This window comes from Crocuta crocuta, unplaced genomic scaffold (genome assembly GCF_008692635.1).
Source record: "Crocuta crocuta isolate KB4526 unplaced genomic scaffold, BGI_CrCroc_1.0 scaffold127, whole genome shotgun sequence".
NCBI classification, from domain to species: Eukaryota; Metazoa; Chordata; class Mammalia; order Carnivora; family Hyaenidae; genus Crocuta; species Crocuta crocuta.
This window is the reverse complement of record NW_027532008.1, coordinates 5,468,898-5,482,469: the sequence shown is the minus strand read 5'-3', so window position 1 is coordinate 5,482,469 and position 13,572 is coordinate 5,468,898. Positions and strand designations below refer to the sequence as shown.

The 13,572-nt window shown below is 45.5% G+C and overlaps 1 protein-coding gene across 1 annotated transcript; it reads left to right on the top strand.

The window, feature by feature from the left end:
* The first annotated feature begins 1,026 nt into the window (after positions 1-1,026).
* On the top strand, positions 1,027-5,561 carry RPL11 (ribosomal protein L11). The gene is made up of 6 exons (XM_077775643.1): positions 1,027-1,103; positions 1,874-2,021; positions 3,430-3,536; positions 3,771-3,902; positions 4,929-5,039; positions 5,483-5,561. Exons 1-6 carry the CDS (start codon positions 1,098-1,100, stop codon positions 5,510-5,512), a joined length of 534 nt encoding a protein of 177 aa, XP_077631769.1. The 5' UTR covers positions 1,027-1,097; the 3' UTR covers positions 5,513-5,561.
* The last annotated feature ends 8,011 nt before the right edge of the window (positions 5,562-13,572 follow it).

Below are 13,572 nucleotides of genomic sequence, written 5' to 3'. Positions count from 1 at the left end.
AGGTTTGAGGCCTCTGCTCTGAACTAACTAGTGGGTGTTTGATGGAGGAAGCTCAAGGGTGCAGGGGTGACTGAGGGGGAAGGGGGCCGAGGGGTCTTTTTACTCTCCATCAACCCAGCTTCCCAGAAGTCCCCTTTGTTCCCCTACTGGATGAAACAAGGAGAGCCTGGGGGCTTTTGCCTTCGCTGTAGCAATGGGAGTAAGGAATTATGGCAGCAGAAAGACGACGCTGGTCTCCTTTACCACCAAAGCCATTTGCACACTTATTCCCGTTAAAGAAACTGATTTGAGATTTCTCCTCGGATGTGGATCCTGGCAGCCCCTTGAGTCCTGCTGCTGAGGATTTAGCGTAAACCAGGAAGCCCTATTACTGTTTGCGATTGGAGCGTTTGTCAGAGACAAGCCCTTTTTGTGACTACAGGTTGACTCGACTATACCCTGTGTTTAACACATTTTGGGGGGTGTAGATTTGCTTGGATACAGTGGTTTTATATTAGGAGTAACCCTGAATTGGAAGCTTACTGCCTTCCTTACACAATCACCTTTCAGTTTCACAACAACCGCCTATGATCCAGGTACCCATTTTAAAGCCCAGGAAAACTGAGGCGGAAAGAGGTCTAGTTGGTAATCTGGCCATGGTCGTGTAGCGATGAGCTAGCCAAGATAGGAACACAGCTGCCACCACTGTTCTAACTGTATACATTCCATGTGTTTACATATTTACCGAATAAATGGTTTCCTTCATAGTTCGCACAATGGGTTTCATGTAGTTCTGGAAGTCTCATCACGCAAGAACCACTGGCTCTGGAGACTGGGGGAGGGAAGAGCGTCAATGGAGACCGGAAGTTCAATAAAAAGCCGGTTCAGGGAGTTTTTAAGACCATTTTTGGAAAACCCGGGTCCCGGGGGTCGCCCGGCGCCCCCTGCAGCTGCCGGCAGCGCACACCAGGCCCAGCCGAGCGCCGCACCGCGCCCCTGGCGTCCCTCAGGCTCCTCCAGCTCCTCCTCAGCTCTCGGGTTAGCCTGGGAAAAGAGCCCGCCTCCTGACCCATAAGGCCTTGGGCCGGAAGTCCCACTTTCTCTTCCTGTTCTCCACCATGGCGGTGAGTAGCTGAGCTCTCGGTTTGCCTCCCTTCATCCGCCTTCATCCACGGCCGGCCGAGCCCGCGGGAGCTGCGTCGTCCGCGGCTGGAGGAGAAGGGAGCCCGCAGTGCTGGCCGTGCCAAAACTGGCGGAGCCATGCAGGCGGAGGGCGCGGAACTGAACCCTGGCGCCTCCCCCTTCGCCCTCCTAGGAGCGGGTTCGGAGTAGGCGCCGGGAGGGCTCAGAAGCATAGCCGTAGGCTGCAGGGAGGGCGAGCAGAGCGAACGGCGGGGCTGGCACGCGGTGTCAGGACCTGTTGCCCGTTCCGGGGACTTGAGACCTGTCCGGCGCCAGGGAACCTCAGCCTGTCCCTCCGTTGGGGGAAGGCGCTAGTCTTCTGCCGCGGCCCCCAGGCTGCTTCGGAACGGAATGGGGGACGTCGCACAACCACGTGTTTCCTGTTTCCCCAGCTTTTAAATTATATTTTCCCCCGCATTGGCTTTATGATGGGGACGCGCTCCCGCACCTTACGCGTTGCGCCCTTGGGGCTTCATCCTTTGCCTGTCATTTTAACTCCCGGTACCCGTCCTGAGTTTCTATACACCCATTCCGTGCGTAGAAGAAGAAACAGTATCCCGAGCTGTTGGGTACTTGACGGACTTTTTTTTAAACCCTTGGGGCTTTCGTTAGGAATCGGGATGAGCAGAAATGGGTTAATGTGTCTCCAAATGCTGGAGTCGCTGCTGGCGTGGGTTGTGTGTTGACTGCTGCGCTTCCGTTGTTGCGGCAGGATCAAGGTGAAAAGGAGAACCCCATGCGGGAACTTCGCATCCGCAAGCTCTGCCTCAACATCTGCGTAGGGGAGAGTGGAGACAGACTGACCCGGGCAGCCAAGGTGCTGGAGCAGCTCACAGGCCAGACCCCTGTGTTCTCCAAAGGTGAGCAGTGCAGGCAGTTGGGGGAGGACCGGTTGCTGGCTCCCTGGATGTTTCCTAATTGGCCTGGTGTCAAGCCTGTTTAGTGCCGGTTTTGTAAGTGACAGTTGGTATCCCATAAAACTACCTTCCTAAACTACCCCAGACGTATTCTCCTATCAAGATTGGGTTTGGTGTTGGAATACCAGGTTTTGAAGTTAGCAGGGATTAAGCCACGACCCGTTCAGGGAGAGGTTTTCCAGAGCGAGTGGAAATGTTGGGAATTCAGTAAATGATCTTTGGCTTGATTCACGTTTAGAATTTATGAGCTACATTAAGAGCAGTTTTGTGGGGTGCCTGGGTTGCTCAGTTAGGAGGTGGACCCTTGATTTCTGCTCAGGGCATGATCTCATGGAATCAAGCCCTGCGTTGAGTTCCATGTGCCGCTTGGGATTCTCTCCGCCCTTCACCTGCTCATGCGCATGCTCACTCACACTCTCTCAAAATAAACTTTTTTTTTGTTTTTAGTCTTTATAAATGGGGGGGCGGGGGGACAGAGAGAGGGAGACACAGAATCCAAAGCAGGCTCCAGGCTCCAAGCTGTCAGCACAGAGCCTCACGTGGGGCTGGAATTCACCGACTGTGAGATCATGACCTGAGCTGAAGTTGGACGCTTAACCCACCGAGCCACCCAGATGCCTCTGAAAACAAACTTTTTAAAAAATAATGTAAAACAGAGTTGTGTACCTAGACTAACTGGGTTCAAATCCTGGCTCCAACACTTGGAGGTCTGACTGTGGCCTTTCTGGGTGTCGGCTTCCTCATTTGCCTGAAGGAGATGTTAACGAGGTTTGAGGGATAGAATGAATTGTGTGGAATCCCTGCTGCATACCGAGCCCAGTATAGACATTACCATTGTGTTGACTTTTTTCTTGTTTATTTTTTTTTTTTTCTTGTTTATTTTTGAAGTTCCATTGCTTTAGGATAGTGGAATATGGCAAGTTCATAGGTCCAGGTCCTACCTCTTACTTGGGACAAGTTAACCTCCCAGAACTTCATCTGCAATAGATAACATTACAATAAGGCTTTAGAGAATGTTATTATCAATAATGTTTTCTTTAGAACACAATGATCATACTCCTTTCTAGTGGCCTATTCTGGCTGTATTCTTGGCCCTTCCTGACACAGCCATGATGGATTATTTGGGGCTCCTAATTGCTTAAGTTATGATTGAGTGACTTGGAAGTTGAAAAATCTGCTTTCTGTATTACAGATGAAACTATTAGCAGATGCAGGTGACACTGGTTAGAATGCTGCCACTTAAGCTGTGGATGGATATTTAATGTCTTTTAGACTTGGAGATGATGTTCTGGAAAAGAGGTGAGTGGGATGGACCTGTGATACCTGTTTCCTTGTTTCTCCCTGCCTGCAGCTAGATACACTGTTAGATCCTTCGGTATCAGGAGAAATGAAAAGATTGCTGTCCACTGCACGGTCCGTGGGGCCAAGGCCGAAGAAATCCTAGAGAAAGGTCTAAAGGTGAGGCTGATCCCTATGAATGATTTCTCTGGGTTTTCCTGTGTCCTTTACATATTGGGGAAAGTTCTACGACATCCACAGTTGTGTGATTTGGTATTGGGGGGAAATAAGATTTTTGTCCATGATCAAATTAGTTGAGTTGTACTTCTGGGGCGCTGAGTGTTGTGGACTAAGCTAGTAATTTTGGGAGAATTTGAGTTGACAAGGAGCGTAATTGCTGCATTTTTTTCCTAGGTGCGAGAGTATGAGTTAAGAAAAAATAACTTCTCCGATACTGGAAACTTTGGTTTTGGGATCCAGGAGCACATCGATCTGGGAATTAAATATGACCCAAGCATTGGTATCTATGGCCTGGACTTCTATGTGGTATGGATATTTAATCTTTTCCACTCCTGGTCTGTGAGGAGAGTGGAATCTGCTACTCCTTTATTTTGTATGTGCTATCTTGATGTTCTGATGTTGGATTGGAGCTTTGAGTGTTGTCTGCCTTGTGTTCTCCCCCTTGGGAAGATGGGCCTCATTTGTGGCAGAGGTAGGGATACAGCACTGAACTAGATAGACAAGATGCTGCTGTCGTGAAGCGTACAATGTGGGATCTAGCAAGCACCATTATGGCTGAGAGGTTGATAAAGGAACTATTCCACCCACTGAACTGGAAAGCTGAGTGAGTTTGGTGCTGTACTGGGCCTGTGGGTTGGCTGTGCTAAGGCCGCTCTTTCCCAGCTCCTTCCCTTAGGGAAGATAGGGTGGCTTGCATCAGAGGACATGGATACATGTTTGGTGATGTGGCTGTTTGCTCAGTCAGGATAGGGATTTCAATGTACAAATGACCATTTGTGTGTTTGTCCAACCATAAAACTAAAAAGCAAAAACCAGAAGTCCTGACTAGTGTGGCACCCGAGTAATGGCAGCATCCTCGTTGGATTTAGAATATCCAAACGCTAAGGAGAATCAGGTGATCACAGGGAGTTTGGGAGACTTTAAGAAGCATTTTTGAACTGAAGCTAAAGAAAAGAATAATTATTTCTTTGTGCTTCTCAGAATCTGAAGTTTTCTACAATGCATATGTTATAGTAAGATTTTTTTTTTAATGTTATTTTTAAAATGTGCTTTGGAGACTGGGAGGCGATGGTGGAGAATCTTTAGCTGCCATTGGAAGTTATGTGGGTGGGGGGAGGTGCTGTAAGTTCCAGCCTCCAAAGCAGACTTAACAGTGTGGTATATTGTCCTGGATGCCGCTAACAGTTTTATCGGAACCCGAGATCATGGATCTTTTGCTCCAGAATTCATTGGGCCACCAAATGACTCTTGATCAGTCTCAAATGTGTGAGTCTTGTCCGTGTACTCTTGACTCTGAGCTGGCTAGGTGACTGTTGGTTATTCCTGGGACAGGTGCTGGGTAGGCCAGGTTTCAGCATCGCAGACAAGAAGCGCAGGACAGGCTGCATTGGGGCCAAACACAGAATCAGCAAAGAGGAGGCCATGCGCTGGTTCCAGCAGAAGGTAAAGCTGATTTATCTCAGGTGAAGTGGTGGAATGTGGTGTTGGTGAATGGAGTTGGGATTTGGGGGTGCAAAATCCAGCACCATTTGGTGGGTAGTTTCTTTATACAGGTAGAATATTTGGGCAACTTGGCAAATGTGGGCTTCCAGGGTTGGTGGTTTGAAAACCCATAATCAGGCTTTCTCCCCATCCCCATAATCGGAGGTCGCTGGAAGGGGAGGAATAAAAGGGGCTTTAATACGAGCCCCTTTTCTCATAGTCGAGTGCAGTTTGAGCACAGTGTAGCAGTTGTTAGAACTGGCCAGCTTCCTGTTCAGTCTAGAAGGGATGTGGGATTCAGAGATGAATTCATGTGTCAGATTTTGAATTCTCAAACATTAGCCATTGCTGCAATCTTTGCTATTGCCTCCTGTTGTGAAAAAATAAAATCTCTTCTCTTTCAGTATGATGGGATCATCCTTCCTGGCAAATAAATTCCAGTTTCTATCCAAAAGCCCAATAAAAACTTTTCAGTGAAATGTATATTACTGTTGTGTGTTCTGTGAAAGGAGCCTGGCCATATTCAAGTCCCTGGACCTCAAGCCACTTAAAGCTTCAATGGGAATAGCTGGTAACAGCCCTGTCGTCCTCTGGATGCCAGTGTTTTCCTGGTAGACCGAAGCCTGAGTTTCGCAGCATTGCCTGGGCTCACGATCCCCTTGTTGTTAGGCTGTGGTGGGACAGTAGTCACATGGAAACTGATTTTAGAGGGGAGGGGAGGGGATGGTTGGGGCTGGGGGTTGAATATAGAGCCTTGGTTAAAGGTGGGGTGCTGTGCTTCCATGTTTCAGGAAGTTCCCTCTATCCAGTAATTTGTTCTTCTCTAGAGATTATACCAGCACTTGTATCTGCAGAAGGAAATCACAGGTTTTAGTGTGTGATGCTTGGGATTAAATTTTAACTATTACAGGTTCAGTTTTCCTTTAAAATGAAAATGTATAGGGTTGTTGAGGCAATATAAGCAGAGGAGAAAATGGTCTTTCAGCCAAATTGGATTTGATTCCCTGTCCTGCCTTTTATCCACTGTGTTACCTTAGACTAGTTAATCTCTGCCTCAGTTTCTCACTTACATCATGGAGGCGAGTAATAGCCCTCAGAGGATTAAACATTAAACAGTGTGATATCTCTAGAATACTTAGACTTGAGCCAAGCACGTAGTGCACAAAAAGGGTTAACTTTTGTGTTTTGTTGGCATATGAGAAATGTTACCCTTGATCAAAGTTTGCTCTTCCTTTCGTGTGAAAGTAGAGCCTCCTTGTCTTTTCCACGTCACTGAAGCAGTGGCCTTCAAAAGCCACCATTTCTCTGACCATTAGACACAGTACTTGGCTGATGGTTCATAATTTTCAGTTTGGGGTTTACATTTTGAGCGTGTGTTAATTTAGTTCAATGACTTACTTGTGACTAAAGAATTCAGTTCTCAGGCCACCTTTTCACTGCCATTAAATGGTTCTAATTTGTTAGCTGTGTTTGTAGTTATTTTAAAAGCCAGAGATTATTTACTGTACTTGAGTTGTTATGAAAATATTATTTTTGTATTCTGATAATAAAGGCTTATCCAATGAGATCAGATACAGTTGGTTAAAGTAGAGAATCATGAAATGTGTTACCGTATACTTTTTGTTTCACTTAAAATTTATCAGTGTGCTTTCACTTTTCAGTCTGACTCTAGGGCCAGGGCTATCACCTTGTAAAGGGAGTGAAACTTGTGTAAGTGTGATTCTTGTGGTTCAGCTTCATTTTTATGGGGAGGACTTGATTTGTCCTGACTTTAATTACAGTTACAACTACGACTGGAATGCACATGTGAGAACCAAGTGTTGGTGAATATATCGCTAACCAGTGCTGGTGGGTGCTAGCTGCTGTGGGAAGTCAGTATAAGGTACAGGGATGGAGAGCGTATGCACATTTAAATAAAACAAGTTCAGAGGGGTACCTGGCTGACTCTGTCATAGAGCATCCAACCCTTAAAAATCATTTCAGGAATACAAAATGTAGAAAATGAAAGGCCCTCTAATGCTGCCACCGTCCTTGTGCGCTTTACTGTGAGCCATTTGCCATGTATCTATGTTTTTATGTTTATGTTCATATTTAACAGAATAAACCTGCCTAGCCTTGATTTGGCCCTGCCATGTTGTGTATTTAGTTGAGTTGAAACCCTGTTTTTTTATTATTATTATTATTTTTACTTTTCTGAGAGAGAGAGAATCCCCTGAGGGGCTGTCAGAGTGCGGAGCCTGAGCTCACCAAAGCAGTGCTCAAGCTCACCAACTGTAAGATCATGACGTGAGCTGAAGTTGCATGCTTAACCAACTAAGCCATCCAGGTGCTCTGTGACTTCCCATTTTAAAATGAAACTGCAAATTTTAAAGAAAAAGGGGTGCCTGGGTGGCTCAGTCGATTAAATGGCCAACTTCAGCTCAGGTCATGATCTCGCGGTCCGTGAGTTTGAGCTCCGCGTCATGTTCTGTGCTGACAGCCCAAAGCCTGGAGCCTGCTTCGGATTCTCTCTCTCTCTCTCTCTCTCTCGCTCTCTCTCTCTCTCTCTCTCTCTCTCTCTCTCTCCCTCCCCCCTCTGCCCCTCCCCTGCTCAAGCTTTGTCTCTCTCTCTCTCTCACAAAAATAAATGTTTTAAGCGTTTTTTTTAAAGAAAAAAAAAACTGCCTGGGTTCCTGGCCTCCAGTAGAAAAAGGGCTCTTGGGAGTTCAGTGATCTGATGGGATTTTACTCCCAGCTCTCAGTGGTATTCTGGGTGAGTTCTGGAGCAAGTGGGTAGATTTTGCTGAGCAGTTGAGAGCGACAGTGTCAAGAAAGCTTGCCCCTTTCCCAGTTAGAAACTTGGATTCCAGGCAGATGTCAGACTGTTGTCAAAGTCACAACAGTTTGAGTTGACATCCATTCACTTGTTATTAAGTGGATCTGTTCCCTTGGGGGTTGTTAAAACTCTTGGGTCTCACCTCAGACCTACTGAATTAGAATCTGCCTTTTAACAAGATCCATAGGTGATTTGTACGTACACACTAAAGCCTAGAAACTACCCACATGCTAATGCCAAAACAAGGAGGGAGGACTTATACCTAAGGAGATTTCGTTAATAAATTTAGTTTTGTGAAGTTCTTGCTGTTTGGTTGTTGTTCTCGTTTCTTCACAGCTGCTGTCCATGAAAACTTGGATCAGTGTTAGGTTGCCCTCTGCCCCGCGTCACATCGTGGTTGTCTTCAGAATAAGGTCGTATTACAGCAGGCAACTGTATCCCAGTACCCGGCCAAGAAATACTGGATGCTACTTTGCTGACTGAATGTTCTAGTCCTACAACTATTCTCTGCGATAGAGTTCTCAATCCAGGACAATAATCTGTCCCCATCCTGGAGTATTTGAAAATTTATTTGGGAGGCCTTTCAGTTACCCTGTAAATAGGGCTGCTCTTGGTAGTAGTACCTATAGGTCAGGGGTGTCCAGCATTTTACCATTCAGGATAATGATACAGGTAGCTATGTGGATAGATACAAGGTGGTCCCCAATATTTGAGCAGGTGACATGATGGGGCCAGCCAGCTGTGCAAAGGCTTGGAGGCACAAGTCTGGTTGAGAAGCAGCAAGGGAACTGGTAACCAGAGAGCGAAGGTGGAGGGAGTAGTAGATCAGGCCAGGCCAGGAGGGGCCAGTGGAGATGATAGCTGCTGCAGCAAGACCTCTAAAAGGAATTGGGGCAGAAATGGGGAAACTGCTTAGCTTGTACCACATTGCTTGGCATTTCCATCCATGTAGGATGACCAGAGGGGAGAGATCAAAATCCAGACAAAGAGAAGTCTAGGGTTCTGTTTAAAGATGTGATCAGAATTTTTCAGAATTGTGTATGTACAAGGATATACTGGTCTTGAGCTGGTTGGTAGAAATATCCCCACAGGACTGTGTTTATGCCAAATAATGGAAAGACATGATAATCACAGGACTAGGCAGTAGGTTTTCTTCCCTCATTGGAAACACTAGTTGGCAAACATAGTATGTTACTTTCTAGGTTTGTTTTTTAACATAATTGAGGGGAAATGAGGTATAATTTTAATTTGTGCTCTTTCTTCTTACTGTAAGTGTATTCTCCTGTGATTATGTGGCTTTGTAACATGCTATCTTTTTATTTAAAACAATTTTTTAATGTTTATTTAATAATATAATTTTAATTTGTGCTCTTTCTTCTTACTGTAAGTGTATTCTGTGATTATGTGGCTTTGTAACATGCCATCTTTTTATTTAAAACAATTTTTTAATGTTTATTTAATAATATAATATTAATTCTGTAAGACTGCCCCCGGCCTCGGTACAGGTGCACTCTTGCTGACTGCGTAGTATCTGTAAGGTCTTTGCATAGCATCTTAAAGTTATCTGATGGTGTGGTGTTGAGAGATGTCATCTGTGTTTTCTGCTCTGCTTCCCCTGCTAGCATCGTGACCATAGGCAGGTGCCACAAGGCAAATTGCAAACTCTCTGGCCCTCTAGAGCAGGCTGGCCTCCTAGATTTTGTGTATGACCCTTGATCTTCTCGTTTTGTGCTTTTCTAGTACAGTCTAACCACCGGCCAGTCCCAAACTGTTGGACTTCCCTTATAGGTTGTGCTCTAGACAACTGGTAGGTAAAGACCACAGTGAGTAGGCCGCCAGTGCTGGGTCCTGAAGTGTTACAGTCCAGGCTCTCTAGGTGAGTGGCAAGTTCAGGGCCTTGGAACCACCCACAAATAGTTGAAGCTGCCAGTCACTAGGGACCTAACTGGTGCCTGGGGGCGCAGAACCACCTGCAGAGCAGCTTGTTATGGAAACCACAGTGTGGTTGTCAGAGGGGACTCCAGCTAAGGCACCCGGGGGCACCAGGACAGCTTCGCGGCTCAGGGTGCAGGAAGGCTGCGAAACAAAGGCGGATGGTTTTCACAAACCTGGACAAAAATGATGAGTTGTGATTGTATCAGACTGAGGACCTTATATAACTTAAGTTTAAGGTGTTAGGGTATTTTATTTATTGTTACTTATTTAATTATTAATATATCAGTAGTTACCTACAGTTTGAAAGTAGCTTGGAAGGCAAAGGCATTCGGCAGCTTTAAGGAGAAATGCTATTCTTGATTCCCCTCAATTACCCTGCTGAATGTACTGCTCTGGTAGCAAGAATTCTGACCCTTTTAATGCCCTGGTAACTGCCCCTGAAAGTGTTTTCCTAAGATGAATCTCTATTTTTTGCTTTTAAAGATTGGTTCTGCTTAAACATTACATGGTATATCTTAGTGGATAAGAGCACAAATTTGGGGGCGTGGGGAGATTACTGGTTGTCTCAGTCAGTTAAGCATCTAACTTTTTTTAAATGTTTTATTTATTTTTGAGACAGAGAGAGCATGAGAGGGGGAGGGGCAGAGAGACAGGGAGACACAGAATCCGAAGCAGGCTCCAGGCTCTGAGCTGTCAGCACAAAACCCGATGTGGGGCTTGAACTCACAAACGTGAGATCATGACCTGAGCTGAAGTCGGAGTCCTAACCGGCTAAGCCACCCAGGCACCCCAAGCATCTAACTCTTGACTGCAGCTCAGGTCACCATCTCATTGTTCATGAGGTCGAGCCCCACATCAGGCTCTGTAGACAGCAAGGAGTCTGCTTGGGATTCTTTCTCGCTCGCTCTCCTTCTCTCTCTATTAAGCATTTTAAAAAACAGAATTTAGAATTTAAGCATCTCGAGTATCTTGCAGGTCCCTGCAGATAGCATAGGCTTCGTTTCCATGGAGAGTCCCACCAGCTACCAACTGGCCCCTCTTCCAACTCTACTGATAGCAGGTAGTCATGCACTGGTTATTGCTCTAGGAGTGGTCGTCCAGGCAAACTCTAGGGGAGGCGCATGCTTTCCTGGTGGTTGGTCAAGATTCTTCCCTGACAAGCACCTCTCAGCTCAATTCATTTTCATAATTCTGTGAGTTGTTACAGTGATTATGGAGAAAAGCACAGGGAAATGAATTGCCCAAAGTCACAGTAGTGGTGGTGGAGCCAGTCGTCAAACACATTGTCCAGATTCCAGCACCTCCAGGCATATCTTTTGGTACAGTTTATAGCTCTTAAGTAATAAGGCTAAACCACAATCTGCCCCTTCAAATGTACCTCCATGAGTTTTTTCCTGAAATTTGGGTTACCGACTACAAAATGCCATTCATCATTCTAGCTTGTGTTCCCCAGGGCCCCAAGGAGGGTCTGCACTCAAAATTGGAGTTGGTCTCTACTTGTCAGCAGCTGAGTCTATAGGAACAAACACCCAAGTAGCCCCTGAATTACGTAAAGGAAGACAGTTCCTCAAAATGGGAAGCGTGGATATGTTGTAGCTGATGTTCTGTAATCTCTCAGGAGACTGTCTTACTGTTTGCAGTGTCTGACATTTTGAAGACCAGCTGGTTGTTCACGTTGGGCACAGATAGCAACACTGCCACTTATACATGGGTGAGACCTTAGGCAAGTCAGCCAATATTTCTGGGCCTCAGGTCTTGTGTAAAATAGGTCAATACCTGTCTTGCAGGGTTATTTTCAAGAGTTAAAGGTAGTATGTGTAAATCAGTTGGCACATAGTAGGAGCTGTTGTGAGTAGGTAAATGTCCTGTATAGAACCATTTCTGTTCTCTGGTAGGCTTGAGTGTAAGAACTTTTACTCGGGTGTGAGTGCCACTCTTTCCTGGTACAAAAAAAAGAGGAGTACTGAGTAAGCTTGGATTCAGGGGATTGTTTGCTGGACTCCGGGCTCTGAGGGGCTGGCTGGCTGGCTGGCTGGCTCTATCAGTAGAGCGGGTGACTCTTGATTTCCAGATTGTGGGTTTGAGCCCCACATTGGGTGTAGAGATTACTTTAAGAAGGAAAATCTTTAAAAAAAGAAAAAACAAACAAACAGGGTTTGCAAGTGACAGCAACGTGGAGAGGGCCCCCTACAGTGTCCTGTCTGCTCAGTTCAGGATTTCTCTCGTCATTCATTCAACATATGCCTGAGCGCTCAACCTAGATAAACACGGCCTTGAACCAAACAGGTACGGTCTTTGCTGCTAAGTGGTCAAAAAGTGCATGTTCCTTCTCCTTCCTCCACTTTTCAGGTAGAAGAAAAATCCAGTGCCCCCTCTAATGTTATAAATAGGAAAATAGGATTCCTGCTCATTGTGACAGTAGAGTGATATTAACTGCTTTTCCCAGCCATCTCTTACTGCCACCACAGAAATGAGAGGCTGAGATTTGTTCCCCCCAAGGGAATTCTACCCCCCAGTGTTGAAAAGCACTGGATAAGTTCACAGAGCACAGTAGTCTATGTGTGGTCTAGGGCTGTTTGCGTCAGTTTTTGTTAAAAAGTTAGATTGCTGAGCTCCATTCAGACTTGAACTTAGAGAAGCTAATAAATTTGCATTGTTATGACAGGGAAGGTTAAGGTTCATTGTTCTCTCAACAGCAGTGGCTTTCAAAGTTTTAACCACAGTCCATATAAAAACTTATGTTACATTATGCATACCAAATGCATGTTGCCATTTCACTATTGAAAATTGGTTCATGAAATGATTTCTTTACTATAGGCCACACATTTGCATTTTATAGTCTTTTATGTGTTTATTTCCTAATTCTGGTTCTAACGCATTGAATCTGCACTTCGAGAAATGTTGCTCTCCAGTATAGTCAATCATGTCTCAATAACAAAGGCAGCACTTCTGAGCTAGAAGAGCCCTCAGTGGTCATCTGACCCAGCAGCCCCTGAGACCTAATCCTGGCCCAGTGCTGGACTGTTAGAAGGAGATCACCTGAGATACTTATTTAAAATATAGACTCTGGGCCCCAACCCCAGAAACCTTAGAAAAGAACACAGGAATATATTTTCAGTCAGCTTCCTAGATGATTTGTATGCACAGCCAGATTTGAAGATCCTAGGATACAACCCTTGCTCTGTGAAGTCCCTCTAGAGTGGCAACAGATTTGAATTTCTGCTGTTTAGAGGGCAGAGTTTCTCAATTTGTATATCACTTTCAGATTACTTATGAAATACTATTATTCATCAGATGTTTTCTTTATTTTTTATTAAAAAAATTTTTTAAAGATTTTTAATATTTTTTATTTCTAGGAGAGAGAGAGACAGCGTGAGCAGGGGAGGGTCAGAGAGAGAGGGAGATACAGACTCTGAAATAGGCTCCAGGCTCTGAGCTGGCAGTCAACACAGAGCCCGACACGGGGCTCAAACCCATGAACCGCGAGATCATGACCTAAGCGAAAGTCGGACGCTTAACCGACTAAGCCACCCAGGCGCCCCTAAAAAAAGATTTTAAACGTTTGTGCATTTCTGAGAGAGAGAGACACACACAGAATCTGAGGCAGGCTCCAGACTCTAAGCTGTCAGCACAGAGCTCGATGCGGGGCTCAAACCCAGGAATGTGAGATCATGACCTGGGCTGAAGTCGGACACTTAACCGACTGAGCCACCCAGGTGCCCCCAGATGTTTTCTTTAAAAGTC

Coding starts and splice junctions, on each gene's coding strand:
- RPL11 (XM_077775643.1), top strand. Junction 2,022..3,429: donor GACCCCTGTGTTCTCCAAAG/GTGAGCAGTGCA, acceptor CCCTGCCTGCAG/CTAGATACACTGTTAGATCC. Junction 3,537..3,770: donor TCCTAGAGAAAGGTCTAAAG/GTGAGGCTGATC, acceptor TTTTTTTCCTAG/GTGCGAGAGTATGAGTTAAG.